This window comes from Empidonax traillii, unplaced genomic scaffold (assembly GCF_003031625.1).
Source record: "Empidonax traillii isolate 1590-97213 ecotype Southwest subspecies unplaced genomic scaffold, ASM303162v1 scaffold90:size2128546, whole genome shotgun sequence".
NCBI lineage: Eukaryota > Metazoa > Chordata > Aves > Passeriformes > Tyrannidae > Empidonax > Empidonax traillii.
Window position 1 is genome coordinate 1,189,073 of NW_020955283.1, and position 21,763 is coordinate 1,210,835.

General features: G+C 36.3%; 1 protein-coding gene across 2 annotated transcripts in view; it reads right to left on the reverse strand.

Annotated features, from left to right (window-relative positions):
* Positions 1 to 422: 422 nt before the first annotated feature.
* ADAM10 (ADAM metallopeptidase domain 10) overlaps positions 423 to 21,763 on the reverse strand; it is a 45,448-nt gene continuing 24,107 nt past the window's right edge. For both annotated transcript variants that reach the window (XM_027881523.1, XM_027881522.1), the window contains exons 5-16: positions 14,893 to 14,996; positions 13,419 to 13,568; positions 12,141 to 12,233; positions 11,329 to 11,512; positions 9,050 to 9,213; positions 7,232 to 7,415; positions 6,186 to 6,336; positions 5,724 to 5,907; positions 4,505 to 4,613; positions 4,030 to 4,250; positions 3,175 to 3,301; positions 423 to 2,704 (exon numbers count right to left, since the gene is read on the reverse strand). In XM_027881523.1, coding sequence (XP_027737324.1) covers positions 2,610 to 2,704; positions 3,175 to 3,301; positions 4,030 to 4,250; positions 4,505 to 4,613; positions 5,724 to 5,907; positions 6,186 to 6,336; positions 7,232 to 7,415; positions 9,050 to 9,213; positions 11,329 to 11,512; positions 12,141 to 12,233; positions 13,419 to 13,568; positions 14,893 to 14,996 — 1,766 coding nt within the window. In that variant the 3' untranslated portion in view covers positions 423 to 2,609. The remainder of the gene's footprint in view (positions 2,705 to 3,174; positions 3,302 to 4,029; positions 4,251 to 4,504; positions 4,614 to 5,723; positions 5,908 to 6,185; positions 6,337 to 7,231; positions 7,416 to 9,049; positions 9,214 to 11,328; positions 11,513 to 12,140; positions 12,234 to 13,418; positions 13,569 to 14,892; positions 14,997 to 21,763) is intronic.

Here is a 21,763-nt window from a genome sequence, read left to right on the forward strand (position 1 = left end):
GTAAGTCTTATCCATCAGTTGTATGTTCAGAGTATTGCATATGAATTCCAGTACTCCTCTCCAAACACAGATTTATTTCCAAAGGTATCATTCAGTGGCTGTGCTGCCAGGCTTGAATACCCCACCAGTAACTAATTTTCATTTTGAAGGTAAGAACAGAGAAAGTTTTATGCCTATGATCATTTAAGTAATTTAAGGCTAATTTTAGGGCTGTTCCTTAACCAGGTTAACACAAACACATCTATTCTTATCATGCAGTTATATGTGTTAAAACTGAGAGGGGCACTTGGACAGAGCAGAGACAGTACAAGTACTTATTGGCATGACAGCCCCTTTTCAGCAAAAATCAATAATTAAGTAGAAACGGACCCTATGTATCCTTTTTGCTTTAAGGGCTCAACAAGTAAATGGATCTTCAGAAGATGATTTCATCAAGTCTATTTATTAATGCATTTCAAGTTTCAAAAAACCTTACATATCTTTGCACAATACTTTATTTTTTGCATTTTTTTAGTAAAAATTTCCAAAGTGAACAAAAAAAGATACTGTATAAAACACAGTGGACATGAATTGACAGTAGTATTTCCTTTTCATTGTCTTGAACTTGCTTTCAGTTTTACCACATCTTGACTTGCAGTGGAGAGTTCAGTGCACATTTCTGTTTTCAGAAAACATTTAACTTAGACTCAAAATAAAATAGGGCAGTATTTGTCTGCCAAAATCCTACCACAGGATAACATTACAGGCAAAAAATTTACATGTTCCAAAGTCTACCACACTCAAGAAGTTACTAAGAACTCTTGCTGAATAAAAGTCACCATTTTAGAAATGCAAACCCACTTCCAACCTTTGCACAGTCTTAAAACAAATGTAATTAAAATGACTTAAAAGCAACTACATACACTTCTAACTAGTTAAGATCATTTAGAATTATTTATATAGTCTATTGGACTTGGGGTTTCATGTACAAAATTTGTCTCTAAACCATGTACAAAAAGCTGTATTTTGAAAAAGTTACCACATACTGTACAAGTTTACAAGGAAGAGATTCCATTATATTCTGTAACATTTTTGGCCTTGCTGGCTTGCGTCACATTATGAGAATGATTGTGTAAACCTTATACTCTTAAAAAACAAAACAAAACAAAAAAAATAAAACTCAAACCCAAAAACAAACCCAAACAAAGGAAGCCTGTCCAACCCTTAGTAAATTTTCTCCTAAGCAAAGCCAGGAAAATTATAGCCATTTGCATCTCTAATTAGCTCGGTGCTTTTGGAAAACAAGCAATAAATACATCACAAGCTTAAACGTTTTGTAATGCCCCCTTTCATCTCCTGCATAGCAGTAAGCACCTTAAGACATCTTTTGTTTCATCTTCAAAAATGCCAATTATTTACATTCGTAATAAAAACTCTGGAATGGGACATTGTGCTGTTGAACTTCACAACTGGTATAAAATGTGGGAAAATTGGTAGTCCTAACTACAATTTTAACTCTGCCACAGTAGCCAGGCAAATCACTCTGTTTTAGTGGTTATGAATCAACAGTATCATGTTGAAGAGTTATCCAAATACCTGATAAATTAAAAAAGAAAAAAAAATACAGCTTTTCTTTCTTTCCACATCCCTTAGAACTTAATTACCATACTGTAAGGATATCTGAACAGCCCAAATAAAGTGGTTGCAATTTTTAAAACAAGTTGAACAATAGGCAGAATTTTCTAATAAAGCATGGAAATATTTCATCTAACTATTCATTATTTAACTGAATAATCAGACAAATTAAAAATATTTATGCTGAGCTACAAGAAAGACACTTACATATAACATTTTTGAAACATTCTGACACTTGCAAAGTTTGCAGAACACCTGTTATATCTCTACAAGACCATCCAATCTTGTTTGCTGTGTCTTAGCAGCTGCTGGATAAAGATGAAATGAGCTCAAAACAACTTTGATAATGATAAAAAAAGTGTGATTGGATTCAAAACTGCTGTGTAAAGCATCACAGGATCCTTGACCACTACACACCATCATCCTCTGTTATCCTGAGTATGTCAATTAAACAGTAATTTCTTCATTAATAGCGGAAAAGTTTTATAATACAAAGAAACATCCATATTGCAATTCTCTTGTTTACAATTGCACACAAGTACGGGTGTACGTTAGAAATACATGTCTGCATATAACAATGTATATACATTGACAATGTCTCCAATGCTGAGGTGGTCTAGCTTCCTAGCCTTGTCTGGCAGTTGAAAAATAGATATTTTCCTCAATTCTTGAGTAAAAGTTTTACTACAGCCACATTTGCCTGCAAGTGAAGAAAATGCAGCACTGAAGAGCACAGAAGGGGGAAAGAACCATGATATGCTAGGCCTTTGTGCCACTAAATCAAAAATATGCAAGAAAAATCACTTTTCTTCTTTTTGGAAGATTCGCTCATTAAAAATTCACCACTTCCACTTGTTTTGAGGGCATATCATGCTTTTTTTTTTGTCCTCTTCAAATTTTTGAGAGTTAGACTGGGGACAATGACTCATTAGGTTTTCTTTGGAGCGAGTTTTCCCATTGTAGGCACTAGGAAGATCCAAGGCAAAAAGCTGCAGTCAACGTCTCATATGTCCCATCTGATAACTCTCTCGGGGCCTTTGCCGCTGGGGGGGCTGAGTGGTTTGTGGTGGTCTCCTCCTTTTTAAAGTGCCTGTTTCAAAGAAAATGCATTATTAAAATCAGTTAAAAAAAGGAAAAGTCATTTCCAGAAGAGGAAAATGTAAAATGTAAATTAGACATAACCATTTTTTCTGAAAGGCTTCAGTTTTGCAAAATTTTAAACAGATGATTAACTGCACTGTACTTGCAGGATATATTTCAGTGTCTCAACAGTAGTTCCTTAAACGGGCCAATTCTTACAAAATGTAGCATGGAATAGGAAATGAAAGAAACTCTGACTCAGAAAAAGTCTTCAAAGCTTTCTTTTGAGATGCCTATTATGTTATAGGAAAATGAGGCAAGAATTAGATTGTTATGAATTGTTTCACTGGCATCAATTCCATTTGTAGTTTCACAGTTCCAGACTAAGAACTGTAGGTTGGGACCCCTACAATTTCCCTCTAGAACAAAATAGCTGAGGATAAAACTTTCCCTATAAATTTAATGATCTGGTATACTCACCTGGAAGTGGTTTATGAGGAGGCAACTTTGGATTACTGCTTGGAGTATGAACACTGCATATCTTAATGAAACCAGCCATTAACATGATCAATGCAATTCCCATAAGCAACACTGCCCACCAATAAGCCTAAAAAAAACGACAAAAAAAAAAGATGACGTGGGCTGGCACACATGCACAAGAGACAGAAGACATTACATGTGGCTTTCCTCTGTGTTTTAAAAATCATCAAAAAGCATTTCTGAAACATCACTGAGAACACATGACCACAACATTTTAAAGAAATATGTCCCCAAAGTTCTCACAGAAAAGCTCAGATGCTTCAGATCCCTTCTAATATCAGAAGAGTATTTCACAGAAGATAAACTACAACAGCTATATAAGCCTAAAACGACCAACAGCTTGCACAAAATTGACTATGCAGCTCTACAGTGGTGTTTCACTGTAGTTCTCCTTCCAGTTTATTATTAGGATAGTGTCATCTAGCACAATGAAAATAATGAATGCTAAAGATCAAAATAATTAGTTACTTAAAAGAGATCAGAGCATTCAAATATTGTTAAAACAAGAAAAAACCAGTAAATTAAAAACATGAACATTAACACCAAAACAGACACTGGAATGAATAGAGGTATTAACACAAATTATTTACTTGATTATTTATTTGTTTCCATTTCCTTTGATCTGTCAAACTTACTTGCTGCACTGAGGGTGCTTACAGAAAAACTAGTCAAACAAGGACTAATTATACTTTGAAGAAGGCTGAAGCACTGTGTATTTACAGCAACACTTATCAGCTGTGATTCGTGATTAACAAGAATATTTTGTATTAGAATTGCAAAAAAAAATATACCTACCACAATCCACTCTGCAATATTTTCATATAGTTCTGGATTAAAAATTGCTTTCTTTAATCTAGCTAGAGGGCCATCAGCATCTACCAGCCGACACCTCATAAACACATCACAGTAGCCTTTGAAATCATTACAGGGAGATCCAGGTTGCAAAGTAATAGTTTCAAGATGAAAGTAATTCTCCCACTGGCTGGAGCCTGTGCTTGCACACGTAGCTGGGTCCACTGGAAAGTGAACACAAATTAATTAGACCATTATTGTGCTAAGACATCAGTGCATGAGCTACCATTTGTTCAAAATGCTTTTCTATGTATCTGTAAAAATGCAAAATATATTGTTTATTTCCTACAAAATACAATGTAATCTCTATCCAAACCCAAGTACGAATGAGATCAGTGTGCTCTCAAAACTCAATCCACGAGAAGCTCCCTCAGACACTCAGGACATTATTTGAGTTTACAGTCCAGACAAATCTTACTTTTCCTCATGCAGCAAACATGACACAGTTCTCTGTCATCCTTGCCATCTGAACTAGCACATGTACACTCCTCCAGGCCATGCTTCTCACAGATAGAGCCAGCACATTGCTGTGGGAGACAAAAGCACAAGAACACCGAAATCAATACCACTTTTAAGCACACTGACATTGGGAAAGGTATTAATTTTTAATATCTGAAAGCCTAACTGTAGGTCTAAAGATGCTTATCAATAAAAGTAATTTATCCAGTTTCAATATTTTGGCATATTTAATAACTTTTTAAAAGGTGATTTACCCTTTTTTTTTTTTAACACAGTATCTTTTCTATGGCCACAGAGTACCCTGCAAAACACTCACAGAACTACAATTCCCACAAATATGACTACTCAAAAACACAGTTAGAAAAATAAACCACACACGCCTTCACAAACATTTTCTCCCATAAAATAATAAAAATTAATGGCAGAAAAGATTGTGTATTTAATTTCCCTGTAGGAGGATTCTCCAAACTCAAATAAAAAGTCCAGTGTGTTTGTAATCTTGTTTCAAAATCAGTAACTATATAAAGACAATTCCTCTATATTTAAGATGACTAAAAATTAGCTCAAAAAACATTACAAGCAGTATTTGATTAAAAACCTGGACTGTGGAAAACAGACTTACAGTAACACAAGTTACAGCTCTTTAAGAGGATGATATTTGCTTGTTTCTGCTTCCAAGTAAACACAGACCAACTCAATAAGAGACTTCTCATCAATATTTCATAGCAACTGCCATGGACTTTCTAACCCAGGACACTAATGGCAGTTCAGAATAATTCTATATGTTTGCACATCAGTGCTACATGTACTTGCTTGGAGCAATTGTGTATTTTCAATAGAACAAATTCAAGCTGTATTGTATTAGCATATCTAATTTTCTGAGCCAAAAAAATTACTTGACCAAGACTGAAAAAAAATGAAAAGGTGGAACCAGAAAATAACACACTTCCATAATCCTGCTTTTTACAAAAAACTTTAAATGGAACTTTTCAAATAGTACAGCTACGTTGGTACTAGTTACCTATGTCTTAACACTTGGTGTACTTTCACAGTTATTTTGATTGAAACCAATAAATTAAACATTTATATTGAAAAAGACACTGAGCTTGTACTCTTCTGCAGCAAGCATTGAAATCATCCAGACTCACAACAAACAACACAAACAGTGAAAACCATACCCCATTGATGCACACTTGTGTGTTCCTGTTGCACTCCGTGAAGTTTTTTTTGGGGTCAGAGGCCGGACAGAGAGCACTGAAACCATTGCACATTCCTTCCTTTGCACAGTCAGAATCGTTCCGGCACTTCTCAGTCTTCTCTTTGAAACGACACTGGGGAGTGCAACAGGGGCCTTGGCTGGGGCTACGAACAGAATGTGCATGTCAAGAAAGAACAACTCCAAAATCTACTCAAACACTCAACGTATTTCTGATTTGTGCTAATCAAACTGTGAACTGAAAATAATTTTTCTCAAAGCATAACTATGCGTAGGGACTTCTCACTCCTTGTATAAGGCATTTGAAACAGAAATCATTACTTTTATAAAAAAGCAGGTAAACAGATTCAGATTCTGAAATACCAGTTAAAGTTCCCAATAAATGCCCAAAATTAAAGTGTACTGTAACACACATGCACAATACCTGCACATCTTGCCTGGTTTTAACTTGCATTTTTTATCTTCTGCTTGGTTTGCATCAAAACAGCAATCATCTTTACACTGGTCACTGTATCCACAATCACATTGTTCTCCTTGTTCAACCAGTCCATTACCACAGATGGGCTGCCCAGACTCTGAAAAATGCCAGTATATTTATGTACAAAGCAGTACAAAGAATATGCAAATAGACTTATGAACTTATTATGAACATCCAGCCAATCATGACTGAAAAAGCCTGCTCAAGATGGACTTCAGATTAGGGCTCAAGTCAACTTGCATTACTGCTGCCACTCAGCTTAGTCATCCTACAGTTCAGAGAACTTTAACCTTCTGAGTAACAGGTTTTGGCTGGTAGCAGTGGGAGGGCTAAGAACAAGCTTTCTGCTGAGTCTCCAAGGGAGCCACGTCCTTTCCCGCACTCCTTTAACAGTCGGAGCACCTGAAGGCAAAGGCTGATGTTACTGGGGTGAAATACTGTTACTCCAAAATCCAAACCTACTCACTGCACAGTCTCTCAAAATTTGTGGGAGCTCACACACCACAGACTCCAGAAAGAAAAATTCCTACAAAACCTTGGGGGTTTTTTATGTCTAAATAGGACCCCCTGAAGTTTAATGTGCGCTCCTTCCCCTCTAGTCCTTTCACTGGGCATGACTGAGAACACTCTGGCCCTGTTCTGTTTCCTCCCTCTCACCAGGCATTTATAAAGATTAAGAAGAGCCTCCCCCAGCCTTGTCTGCTCCAGACTTAACAGGCTCTCCTCATATGTCAGATGCTCCAACTGTTTAATAATCCCTGTGGTCCTTTGCTGGAGTCACTCCAGTATATGCCTTTTCTCTACTGGGCACCTCAGAACTTGGCACAGTACTTGAGATCTCAAAGTTAATTCTTTACTTACAGAATCTTTCAGTAAATGAAAACAAAAGTAATGTTTAAGATAAGTAAAATAAAAATAAACAAAATAAATTTATAAGTAAGCATAATAGAAATAGCTCAACCATCCTGCTTTCGGGGTGACTAAATACATACCAACAAAACAATTATTTCTCTTTTTCTCAAGAACTTGGCTGATATTTCGAATGCTACAGATAGAGAACTTATTGTTGTTAAGTTTGTCCCCAGACGTAGCTCTTGCATACATGATATAATTGCCATTCTCTTTCTGTCCCAAGTTCTTGGACTCTCCTGGAGTGCACTCCATTCCAGAATCGTGCTGCAAAACAAACATTTTACAACTATCTCAATCACAACAGTGGCAAAAGTAACTTGGATCTGGTGGTGCTAACAGTGAGAATAAAATGAATAAAAATAAACCACTATTTTACAGTGTATCTTGTATCTTGCAATAGAAGAAGTATATATACATAACCCAAGGTTTGCTTTTGAGTTCTGTTTGTTGTGTTGGTGGTTTAATTTTTTTTCCCCAAGACCACAGCAGCAAGTATCTAATTCCTTAAGTTTTAGTTTATTTGCCCTCTTGGCAATGTACACCCCCAAGAGCACGTCCCAGAATGAACAGTGACTCAGAAAAGGTGCCATCTCCTAAAAAGAGTGGCTTTATGATCCCAAGAGGGTAATAAGTATTCTGCTGAATAAAAGCAGAGTTAACAGGAACTGCAGTCCATTCTTTTTGTTTGTTTTTAGGGAGGTACAAAGAGAACTTCAAAACAGAGCAGAAGTTTGTCTCTTTTGGCTGTGACTACACCTCTACAACACCCAGAGTGAGGAATGAAACGCATCACAGGGTGGCAGATTGTCCAACAATCAGCAGACTGAAAACACACTAAGTTGTTCAGTGCTAGAGGAATGAACTCCAGTGCTGTTCTAATCCATCCAGCTTCCCAGAAATACAACCTATATCTCCAAAAGACATACTTAGATTTTAAAATTTTCAACATAGTTGTGAGAACTATGTAATTTTCTGTAATTTGGTAGAACCAAACACATACGTTCCTGCATTTGCCAGGATCAAATGCAACTTAAGAGTATAATTAGCAGAATCATCTTTCAGGCTGATCCAAAGTGTTTCACTCATTGGTTTTTCAGCTTCATGTGCTCACATTTTCAGTTCTACTTTGAAGGCTTGTCCTAATCAGAGTAGTGGTATTAGGGACTTTTCAAAGCATGTTAAGAAAGCGTTCATATGTGAATAACTGTTTTGGAAAAACAGTAAATTCCTGTCATATCTCAGTTTCATTTTACTTCCAAGAGTAGAAAGCCTTTAAGTTTAAAAATAAATTTAGAAAAACCCAAACCAGAAGACTTTGTTCTCATTTGCAGGAAAACTAAAAACCTCATGCTTTCATCTTGCCACAAACAAATCACATCCCTAAATGATGGTGAAAAAATTCTACTTGAAAACATTCTTCTTGGTATTTTAATTCTCTCCACAATTTTCTTAGTAAACTTGTAAGTATAAAATAATAGAACATAAAAGCAAGTCAGCTGTGTCTTCACTTGCTGAATAGACTACCACCTTAATCAATTTTGCATTGATTCTTCCTCCTCTCCAGGATAAACTGAAATAGATTTACAAGATGTGCGTGACCTTAGATCTCGTAAAAAAAACAGGGAAGTTTTTAGGGAATAATAACAAAGTCTCTTTCTAAGGGATTGAACTAAAATAAACAAACACTTCACAAAATCCACTGTTGCACCAATGTCATCAAATACACACAAAAGAGCTTGGTTGGGCCATCCGTTTGTGTTTGTATACATTGTGTGTGCACATACGTACATGGAGTCAGGATTCTACTTTCCTTGTTTATAATAAGTAAAAACTCCATTTGTAAATCATGACCTTTGGAATGGTTGAAAGGGAGTTAACAGAACAACAGTAATACTCACGGGTGAACCAAAGTTATGCCCAACCTCATGAGCAAAAGTAATGTGAGAAACCTTGGGAGGGACATGAGAGCCATAGTTCTGGACAGTGATGATTCCAGTGTTCAGAGACTTCTTCTTCCCATCAGAGTACAATTTGCTTTTCTCACATATTCCTCCAGAGCTCCCTGCATTTGACAAAAGTACAACAGTTAGGCATTTAAGGAAAGAAGAACTGTGTTACTTTTCTAGCGACACCCAGAGCAACAAACAGTCTGTCTCCTCAGTGGAGGTTTACAGACTAACAGTTCTTCTGTATAATTAATAATAGCACAACCTTGAAAGTAGATTAGATTTATTCACACTAATGCTCTCAACACTGACTGGATACACTCACACAAGAAGTTACCTGGTTTAGAATAGCTATTAAGAGCTATTTTGGGCTTTCACTGCATGGACAAGCCCTTATTTCATCATACCTGTAGTATAAGACTAGCAGGGTGCAACGGCCAAGACAGGTTAGCCACAATCTACATCCCATCTGGATTTCACTGAATAAAAAAAAATCCACAGTAGATTTGCTGGAGATCCTCTCTCACAGCAAGAGCATTTATAAAAAGTGCCTCCTAAGATTATCTCCATTATCATTGTCAGAAAAAGTGACTCATTTTTTCACTGTACAAACTAAAGCTGAAAATGCTTTTGATGTGCCAGTTCATGAGACCCATCTTTAGAAGGTCAACAGTCAAGTGCATTGCACTTACTGTTTGGAAAAGTCTAATAATATTTACCTTAATTTCACCAAATTGTCCCATAACTTGGGTTTGTATTGAAGCATTATCAATGTTCTAAAATTCAGCTATTCTACTGTTAACATAAATGGTGTCTAAAAACCACTCTAAAGGAGGTTTCCCTAAAGTTTCATTTTAGTGACACATCCCACCTGACCTACATCAGTGTGTGTATTAAGGACAAAAATCTCTCAAAGCAACTTAATTTTTTTCAATTAAATTTAGTTTTGGAAGCAGTGTTTATGGAATGCACAATCCAATTTATCCTGTGCCTGCTCGGTCTGTACATTAGACTGGTCACCACAGACCCAGTTTCTTATTTCCATAGGTCACCTGTGCATTATTTTACCTTCCACAGCCACCAAGGTTAGTCCACACAGGTCCCTCCTAACATACTTCAATCATGGGTCCACTGATCTCTCACCTCTCTGAATACCCTAATAATACTCATTTGAGCTTTTTAATCTTCTAAAATAAAAGTTTGGGACTGTCATCCCACAACAGTTTTCAACACAGGTCCAATACTCTACAAAGAGCAAAGTACAGCAGTAAACAAAGTGAGATTACAATGTATAGCTACATCTCATGAATGGTTTCATGTTTCTTCCACAATTACTGTTAAAGCTCTTGATAGTGTTCTCATGAAAGTATCCAGTCTCTTGCAAAATCCCACAGAATCTGCTCTCTTTGAGCTAATTTGTTAATATACATAAATCACGCAAGGGAAGAAACGAGGGAAGATTGTTCCTTCTCAATTTCTGATTGTGATTTATGTGAAAGCTTCTACAATTTGGAACTTGTGATGAGCTATAATAAAGGAATTTGTATTTATTCGAATTTAAAGAGTAACAACTTTCAAATATATAATTTTATAAAACTAATATATCTTCTAAAACCCATACACAGAGGACAAATATCTTGAGATGCTGCACACAGGAAGACCATTGATTTTTCACATCAAGGGACATACTTTAGATCAAAAATACATAACTAAACTGAAACTAATGAGAATCAGTACAAAAAGAGTCACACAGTACTTATTCTGTTATCTCCCAAACAAGATCTCAAAGATTAAAAAAAAAAAAAGTTTCAATACTACCTAGAAAAACTAGGGGTTCTGCAGTGTAGTTCTACTACAAAACTCAAACTGCATAGTTGTAAGCTCTGTTTATATAGAGCAGAAATACTTGTTTCATCTGTCACTTTCCTCATCACTAATAGTAATCATAAATAAAAAGCAATCCAAGTTATATCACCTTTATATTAAAAAACGAATGTTTTCCTTTATTGTTCACATCTTGCTCATCAGAAATACAGAAATATTACTTGCAGTGACACGATAGATTAAAGAAAAATAAAAACGAACAAGCCATACCTAATCAAAATTGTGAAAAGTTGGTCAGGAGATTTTTGTGTATTTGTTGTCAATTTAAAGGACATCGTTTTTACCTTTCTTCTAGTACCTACCTACAATATCTTATTTCATAGCACTGAAGGTTTGTAAACGATTACCTGAAGGGGCTCCAACCCAAGCCAGACCAAGGACTCCATCATCAAAATCACGGTCTGTAAACACATAGGCCAAGCAATAATCATCGTGATTCTGCTCCGAGTTCAGCTCCAGAAACTTTTCCACACCAATGTTAGGAAATCTAAAGGGATTGGAAGAGTCCTTCTCATCTACGGTTGTGTTAATCTAAAAGTAAATTGAAACAAACTGTTAGACATGATTCATTTTCACTTACTTGCATGTGCCAGCTAGGAGGATTACTGCTGTCAATACCTTGTTATGTTACATTGCTAAAGATGTTGCTCAAGATTTGTAAGCACAGGCAAATTACCATCCCAATATTTGGAAAACAAAGTTCTTCAATAAATGAAGAATTGCATTTGTGTAGTAAACCTCCACTCTCTTATTTCCTTCTTCTTCCTTTCCCCATCAGTACCCAAAAGTTTATATTTGTCCTCTTAATTCATCACTTTTTACAAGGAACTTTCAACTTGGATAGCCATTATTTGTTTTAATGTTCATGGAGAGTAACAACGCGGTCCATTCACCACACAACAACACTGCTGAAACACAAGTAAATTGATTCTTATGAAAAAATTGACTACAGCTTCATAAAGAAGCAGTGGGCTTTTAACAACAAACACTAAAATAAAACCAAATAAATGGTTTAGGGCACCATTTACTACACAGACGCTTGTCTTAAAGAACTATTATAGAACAACAAATAAGTACAAGTGAACACAAACAGGACACTTGAAAAATACAGCCCCTAAGGATTATCAGTGAAGCTGAAAGGACTTCCAGTACAACTCACTCTTATTCTTTTCACCATGAAGCTGATGTTTCGGATTCCTGAAAAGTCTGTTGACTGGTAAATGGTGTCAATTGCTTTAACATGGCTGGATATCTGTCAAAACCAAAAATATCTGCAGGTCAAAGATTCATGCATCACACTGTAGCTTATCTTGAATAGTAACAGCTGCAAAGCCTAGACTTCCACAATAAGGTCTAGAGCTGTAGGAGCTCTAACAGGCCTTTTTAATCAAATGCTGATGGCAAATAATGGAACTAAGTCACCACACAACCAGTAGTTACTACTACAGTACCTGCATTCCCACCATGCCAGATAACACCCAGGGATTTTGCCATTTCTCTTTTTACTTATGAAACACATAATTCTATCAACTATTCTGATACCTCTTCCTGATACTCCTTCATTCATTGCTATGGCAAGACAGCACTGGAGTTGAAATTGTATTCACTGCATTTCTTTTTTGTGAGAAAAATTTACTTGTTACAGCGTTATTCTCTCATTTCTGGTAGAACTCAAATGTGAAAAAACTCATCATTTGTCTTTTCTAAGAGCACACAGAAATGTTACCTCATTAAGAACCTGACTTTAAAGGCAACTTTCAGAGCTTTGAAAAGTATTACTTGAATTGTGTATGTACAGGGTGATGAATAAATAGTAGAAGTCAGATTTGCAAGTAGCAGTGAAACTTTAGATTTTAAGAGAAGTATGTTAACATGCCAGCTACATTTTCAGCAAATTATCAGCAAAAACACCAAAGCAAATCAACCCTTTTTCCAGTTAACAGTATACTGACAAATGAAAACCATCTGCCTTTAGCTGCCACTGCTTTTTCAACCATTCACTACATCAGACACTACAGGAACAGATCTCAGCACCATTAGCTTACAATGTTTTGAGCTAAAATTTCCAAAGGAAGGCTGTGCAAGTGTTAAAACAGAGGCCTGGCAGGCTGTCAAACAGAATAGAACTCTTCAGGAAGAATTATTTTTCTGAGTATGAATTGAGAATAGTCAGGCTGCCAGTCCTGCTCAGAGGTACTGAACACCACAGTGACACTCATAACCAAAGCAAGCACAAGTGCCCAGGACTTTTGTCACAGAAACAGCATCTTTTTAGTGAAATAAAAAAGCTGCTTCAATAATGTCAAGATCACTTTAACAAGTGAAATAAGACATTCTAAAGTAAATAAGCAAAAATACACCCAAGTAAGTTACACGGCATTTATCAGAACCAAACAAAGGAAAAGCAGATAACTGAAAGCAAAGGGACTGGAAATACCTGTGCGATTACAGCTTCCCTTGTTCCATAGTGCTTGTAGAACAAATGATCAGTCTGAATGTACAGCTGACATGTATTTTTTTCAGCCTGAGTGGCACGTTTTTTCCTTAAAAGCTGTGGACCATCGTTCTTAGGCTCTTCAAAGGGCTTCTACACATGCACAGGAAAGAAATACATTAATTTTGCAAATCTAAATGCTGCACTAGATTACCTAAAAACAACAATGGGTTTTTCTAAACATCCTCCACTAATACAAAGGGATTTTCATTCTTTTTCTTGAACTTGGAAAGTTTCATGGATCTTGAATTAAGTACATTATACCCAGTTTTCAAGTATTTTTACTGAAATCTTAGCAAAACCCTTCTGTGCATTTCATTTTACATTACAAAAGGCAGTCAATGTTAATTAGATTTTTTTTTTTCAATCGTGTGATCTTTGGCATTTTTCTTTTTCCTAATCCTTTTATAAGATATACAAACTGTTTGTGTCAGATGAGTAAAAAATCAGCACTGGTGGGACTTAAAATGCACCTTCCCTAACATCAGTTATTTCAAGTTGTAATTACCTTAGTTGCCTACATCAGCAAACAGAAATGTTTAAGCACTTGAGCATGGAACAAATGGGACACTAAACATGAAGTTAAGGGAATGCTGGCTAGTCAGAGTGGTATCTGGTAACACAAGGGCGTTACAGTACTAAGTGCTTGATGACCCACTCCCTCCATGAAGTTTAACAAGTAAATTTTTGGGAAAGCATGTTACTGTTACCAGTGCTGAATTGTGTATTAATGTTGATAATATCTGGAGTCACAATGTAAATAAACTTTAGGTTGCTGATGCTATTTAACAAGTCCTATTGCACAGTTTTGTTGGTATGTATTTAACTGACACTGCAAAATTATGCTGAAACTTGGAACAGCTCAGAACACAACTAAGAGAATCTCAGAAACTTGCTGTTGGACACTTACCTCTCACAGCAGGTAATCTGTAGCTGTAACCCCTTCACTATTGGAATATTGTTAATAAGACCCTCCCACTCATATCTCTTAATTTTCCACTGAAAGCACTCACATATCCCAAATGTGTTACATAACATAACTTGAAAATCTAAAAGTTATTACTCTTTAGAACCAACATATTACTTGGAGATCAAGGGCTCTTCAAAATCTTCCTCCTCAACTGCAATAAAGTATATTCCTCATCTTAAGCTTGATTTCCACAGCCATCTAAAATTCTAATTGTTGAAAAATGCAAGATCATGTAGGATTCATTAAGACTATAAGCTAACACATCTTTGCTAAACAAGCAATGAGAAAAAGAATTTACAAAAATTATGTTAATAAGAAACCTCCAGCAATAATTTAAGTATCTCCTAGTGTGGAAGGATGATTACTGACCAAAAGAGACAACATACAAGAAATAGGAAGTTATCACACTAACTACTAATCAACTTAATCCATTAGCCTGTATTGTACCTCTGTTGTTGGTTCTTCTATACCAGTCATCTGGTACTTCTGCATTCTTTCAAATACTGAATGATCTGCACAACCTCCTTGTGGTCCATATTTATGTGGATATTCTAAAAAGAGGAAGGCCAGGTTGAGTTTTCAAATTCCAAGTACAAGTCCAAAATATGGCTGTATCACTGCAGCTTATTCAGTTTGTGTCTATTATTGCACATGTGGATTGAGGGAAGCATTCTAAAATTCAAGCTTTGTGCAGCTGTCTTTTTTCACTTAACATTTTGACTAAGATACATTCTTACTTTTACAAACAAAACAAAATTGACAATTGCTTCTTAACGTTTTCTTATAGACACAAGAAAATATGATGAGTGTCTTAACGTAGGAACAAGAACTATCACTCACATCTGTACCCATGAGCTCGAAATAACAGCAGCCTTCAAAAAACGAAATCACAATGGAAAATTATTAGAGATCAAGAACACTAAAGACTGCTTGGATAGAGAAAGGGATTTTTATTTTAGTCAGTAAACAAACTAAGAAACCTTGTTAACATTCTTAGAGGGCTTTATTATTTTATTAATCTTCCACAGAATTGTTCAAATTTCTTTTACATTATGCCACTTAACTACCGATATATAAGAACAAATATGCTAGTGATCCTTGGTTTTAAACGCCCATCTACAATTCAGAATTATGAATTTGCTAGCAATCTTCTTGACAAAGTGAAATGCACAATTTCCATTCTGGAATGTAAACAGTACAATTAAGGATGAGATCAGTGTGTGCATGTATATATGCATGTGTGCAGATTCGAAATTCAGAGTTACAGATTACAAAATTACGGGTATATTTTAATATTTTACAGGTAAAGTAAAAAAAAGACTGAAAAGAAATGTTTTCAACTCCTCCTTCCTGCAGTCAACTGTTTAAATTTCAAAACCAAAACTGCCATACTATCTGGGTACACATCAGTTAAACATGGTGGAGATTCAAACTAGCTCAGGGAGAATATCATACAACTGCCTGTTTAACAAGGGCAATTCTTCCAATATGTGCCAGTGAAGATCTCATTATACAACTGAATGCGCTTCAGACACACATAGTTAGGTTTTGGTTAGGTTAGTATCTATTAGAGATTTTTAAGCAACCTGTACTTGCAGAAGCTTCCTCTGGAGATAAGAAACACTGAGGAGGCCTTGTCCCTTCAGATTCTTTGCACATTGGATCCCATTATAAACTGGTGCCCAAGTAAGAGATAATGGAATACAGATTATGGGAACCACAGATTTAAATAATTAATAATTCCATTTCTGTAGGGCAAACCACGGTTTTAGCATCATCTCAGCAGAGTGGAGGTTTTATCAGAAATGTGTAAACCTTACTGAGGTTTGTTTTTGGGAATTGTTAGCAGGTTCATTTTTTATTTTTTCTTTGGTGTTTTTGTTTGCTTTTAATGAAGAGTGGAGATCCAGATTCACAGAGTAAATAGAAGACTCCTGAGAGTGGATTTATAAAGCCTAAGACCTGTCACCAAGGACCTGATGTCCACATTATAAGTATTTCATTTGATTTTACCCTGGAGTTGCTCTGGTTCTGTGGAGATGCACCCTTTGAGTACAGACCCTGATATGGTGTCATCTGACAGTTGCCTTTAATCATCTTTGATTCTCATTCCTGCTCCCTGCAATCGCATCATATGATACTGTTAAACTATTTCAATATACAACTCACCTAGTAATTTCATTTCATTACTTTCTGCATATTAGTTTCAATTTCTCCCACCACACAAATGCCATTTTTGAACTGCTGTCTCATCACATTCCTCCCAGCACAGTTAGATATAGCACAGTGCCAGGAGAGTGAACAGAGAAAGAGAGAAAAAAATGCTCTTGCTGTAAATCACCTCAACCAATTTGCTCAAGGGAGGTGGGTGGGGCTGACTTGGCTACAACCAATATTAAACAAAAAGCACCACACTCTTTTGAGGTCACTTCGTAATTTTGGGGATCCTGTTTATTATCACCAGATTGGAGTTACAAGCAACAGATTATAAATATGATCTTTCCCTTCTCCATCTCCACCACCCTTTTTTCCACCCATAATAGTAGTAAAAAAAAAAAAAACAAACCAAAAAACCCCACCATTTTTAATCTAATGAAAATGCTCATTACCTACTCCCCAATTTCACACCCATGACTACTTATCTCTGCAACAAGAGCAGGTTAACCAGGGGTTGGAGCAATGGACAGTCCTGCTTTTTCACCAGCACATTTCACCTACAGAAAACCATTGTGCCTTTAAAGCAACTCCTACAGCAACCCCACCCTATAGCATTATGACAATTGTCAGAACAGCACTAAAAATAAATGCTCTCAGTGCATTACACAAAATAATCTGCCTTTTCTCTCTTTCTCCCAAAGAGATTAGGAATTCCCTTAACTACCTTTTTAATGCTGACTGCCTGCAATTCAAATAAATATTTCTCCCTTCAAAAGTAACAATCTGCTAAGAAACACTTTAAAGGTATGACAGTAAAAATTATAAAACATTGAACACGAAACATTCTGGAACAGCAATTGGCAAGGTTTTGCATGTGCTGGAAGGCCCCACATGGACACATTTGAAACCACCCTGCTAAACACAGGAGACAGGTAATAGGATAGTTCACTTTGGGACCATGTCTAACTTAGATGGAAAGTTGCATACCAAGTTTTCTTTTGCTAAATGCTACATTACCCCCACTCTGTGAAGGCACCATTCCCTCTTCATCATTTGAGAATTCCTATTTCCATCATCCCCTGCAGCAGTTCCATTTTTAAATTCCTGAAGCTAAGCAAGAAGTACATGCTGTCAGATGACTTGGGCAGTTTTGACCCACATGACAGAAGTCTGATCCTGCTCTTGTGCAGCTTTCAAATGCTCTGAGATGTGCCAGCTATTTGGGATCAAGAGCTTCTTAGCCTATCTCTACCACAACCCTGTGAAGTGAGAAGGAGAAAACACATGCCTTCACCATGAAATGAGTGCTTACAGTCAATGCAGAGCTGAGAAATACCAGGAAGACTATTTTCCAACAGAGCTACAGCAGAAGGGGTTAATAACAGACTCGATTTTCTAACTAGAGAAAATCATTAGGCAAAACAAATATTTTATTTTTCTTTTCCAGTATTGTCCACTTTCAATTTTTGTACATCCTGACAGAACGTTAAAAAAGAGTTAAAAGTAGAATATAAAAATAAATCTAAAACCCACTCCCAAAATCTTGTCATTTCATACTTTCTGACAAGGATGTCTTATTCTAACTAGATGGTAGATAATTATTGATATGTACAACTCCAGATGCTCAAAATGAGATTTTTTTTTCCTTTTAAGAAAATGTACTACCTTCCACTAAGACACTCCTGAACACGTGACTATTTTTCTTCTACTTGTCAGTAAATAGTACTATCTGTTAAGCATTTAGGTTAACCACTTAATGATTACTGGATTTATGCATCTGGGACAAGGATATTCCATCAAACTTCCACCAAAAATGAAGAAAACTCAATTCTTCAACAGCCACAGATTTGCCCAATAGTAGCAAAAGCAAGAGTGTCAGAACAAAATTCTAATGCAAGTAGATACCAAAAAAATCCTTATTACAGATTCCATTCAAAGCAGTCTGTGACACTCTGCTCCCATGAAAACTGTCCAGTAAACCTTCATTGTTAAATTGACAACCACAATGTGATGAAAAGGAAACCAAGTTCTCATTAATAAAATGCAGTTTGCATTTTATTAATCATCCAGCAGATTGGGCTTTGCAAAATTAAGAAACACTTCACTTTTAGTTCTCAGTTACATGGTTCTTCCATGTTAATTTTTCTGAAGGTCTGAACAGGATCTTCCTGTGTATTGTTGATCTGAGGAAATACAGATTTTGTATTTCACAGCAGGAACTCAGGGGTACACTTGAAGCAAATACTATTTAAATAAAATAAATATAGTTCAAATGAACGTAAAGAAATGTTTCCAAAATGTTTTAATGTAAACAGCAATTTGCATCTTTCTAGCCCTAAATTATAAAACAGTTTGATCAAGAGTGGTTTAAAAACTAGAATCATTCAACTTGTGTTTCAAGTCATGAATAGAAGGCTGGCTTCCCCTGGTCACCAGATCCACTGTAACAGACAAAAGCCGCCTTATAAAGTTGACAATATAATCCCCATTTACAAAACAACTTTTGTTTAACTACTGAATAAGAACTCATTGAGATGCTAATCATATGTTGCATTGTGATTTCTGAAAAGCACTAAAAAGCACATTGTTTCAAAAGCCTGAAACATGGGTGACCAAAAAATACCCAAATTAAAGCAAAGATAACTTTTCACCTCAGTCTCTCCCAGAGTTAGAGATGTGAACTTTTTTGTTGCTGTTGTCCTGTGTAACATACCAGTGGTTTGACTCTGTTTCACCAGAGTTAGCTCTAGATTAGAGCAATAACAACAAATTAGCACGCTTGCTTTGATTTTTAAAGCTACTATAAAGCTTTGCTTTTTTGAGTCTTTGGGAGCTTTTCTGGAGCTGCACTTCAACGCAAAAATAGCTCTCATGAAAGGCAAAAATAATTTAGCTTCAAAAGCACTATTCAGAGAGAGACAGAAGTAGTTTTACACTTGAGATATTTCAGACCACAGAAATCCTGGAGGCCTCTAGATACCAAGGAAAAAAGTGAACCTATACAATCAGAACACAGGCACATCAGACTGCACCAGCAGCAATCAACAGGAATGGAGTGGTTTTAAATAGTGCTGCTTAGACTTCTCTCCAGGAGGGGCTATTTTCAACCACGCTGAGCAAGCAGCAGTGATCACTTGGTGACTTGGAAGCCACACTGTACTGTTGCTTCAATGTGGGATAGATTTAGACAATCACTCTCTGATAATATGATTTTGTTTCTAATTTATGGTTTTGATGCATTAGATTCAGGAGGAAAAACAGTGAAGGCCAAAGCACCACCACCAGAATAATTAAAAACACCCCAACATATCCTGCTCCCATTCACTTTACTAAGACATTACTAAGAACCAATTTCATCATTAGCTTTGTCCAGCTCCCAAGCGATTCATTTACTGCTCCAACAGAGATCACTTCTACAAAACAGCAACAGTAACTTTCATAAAATCAATTTATCTGCTTCTTTAAGGTACAGTTCTATTTCTGTCAGCAGTTGATAACAGTGAAGAGTATTTTTAGTCACTCACTATTTACAGCATAAGGAACTGGGACATGAGACAATCTTCCTGCTTGTCTCACCCTTTGAAAACTGGGCACATCCCTTCACTGCCTTATGTCTCTTACTTTTCTCCTCCCCCTCTTTTCGACAACAGGGTTAATAAAACCCTTTATAAAGCTGATGGTGTTTTATTTACACAAAGTCCCATGTAAGTGGTAGTCCATCATTCCCACTATGAAGCAGTGAACTCAACTGTTCAGTAAGACCTATAAGACATAAAAAACTTAGAAGTACGTGCAAATCATTCACAGAAATGTTAGGAAAAATGTATCTTATGGTTTCACAACAGGTTCTTCTAATTTTTTTAATTACTTTTCCTCACCACTCTCCTGGTACAGCAGCAAACCCTGTAATATCCAACTGCCCCCAGCAAGGCAAGCTGCCTCCTCACTGTCTGAACTCATTTTCACCAGCAAGGCTTTGTAGCACATGCTGCAGCTTCTCTTTGAGGATCAAAAGTATGGAATGCTACCCTGTAAAGTTGATTCTCAAGTATGGGTCTTGTAAGCACAAGGAAAACATACACTGAGTCAGTTAGAAAACAAGTACAGCCCACAATGTACATAAAACTCAGTAAGTGCATTCGTTCACAAGCTCTTTAAAATTATGGAAATTCTATTTGATGTAGGGTTAGAAATCAAGTTTACAGAATGAGACAACAGGAAGGACTCACAGCAATTTTAACATACTCACAGACAGCACACATACTGCCACTGAATGTGAAATACAAAAAATTCCACCCAAACTTGCTGAATTTTTAGCAGAGAAAGATCATGTCTCTTCACTGCATTCATACAAGACAAGTAATCAAGGAGAGCAATATGCAATAATCCTGTGCTTCTTACTGGCTTACAGCACAGAGAAAATTATAATATATAAAGCCAAATCACAATCAGAAATTTTCCTCATCCAGCTTACTACTTTTCGACATTTCCTTTCACAATGCAGTCTCATTATGACGTACTTTGAAAATGATTTATCCGTATATCATTATCAGAATTGTTCAGTGATGTTCTAATGATCTAACACAAGTCTCCTCATCCAATTCCAAATGAGATTTCAAACTCAAGCCTTCCAGGGTTTGCACAATAGCCCAACGGGACACATTTTTAAACAAAGTTGTGGTTTAAATTGATTTTTAAGCAAGACTGAAGTCATACATAAAGTTAGCTTGAAAAACAGTTTGTTAGCTTCAATAACCAAAAGATAATCTTAAACTGACTCTCTGCCAACACCTACTTGGAATTGAGATTCAAACTTGGAATCTCAACTTTATTGCAGTATTTTTGAGGTTCAGCATAAAGTTACTTAAGCATCAAATCAAACTGATTTGTATTATACCTGGAGACTGATCATACATAAACAGGCAGGTAGAGTGCAGAACTCTGATGCAGCAGTTTTGAAGATGTAGGAGCATTTCATGGTATTTTTTCATCCTTCTGGGCATTTACAACTAAAGCTAGATTTCTGGGGCTGTACTTGTCAAATTTAAGTACTATTTTCTGTGCACTTTCATCAGCTACTCTGTAAAATGAGACACACTGGGTGCCACCACCTCTTCTAAAGAGCTCTCTGAAGACACGAGACCAATGCATGTAGGGGAAG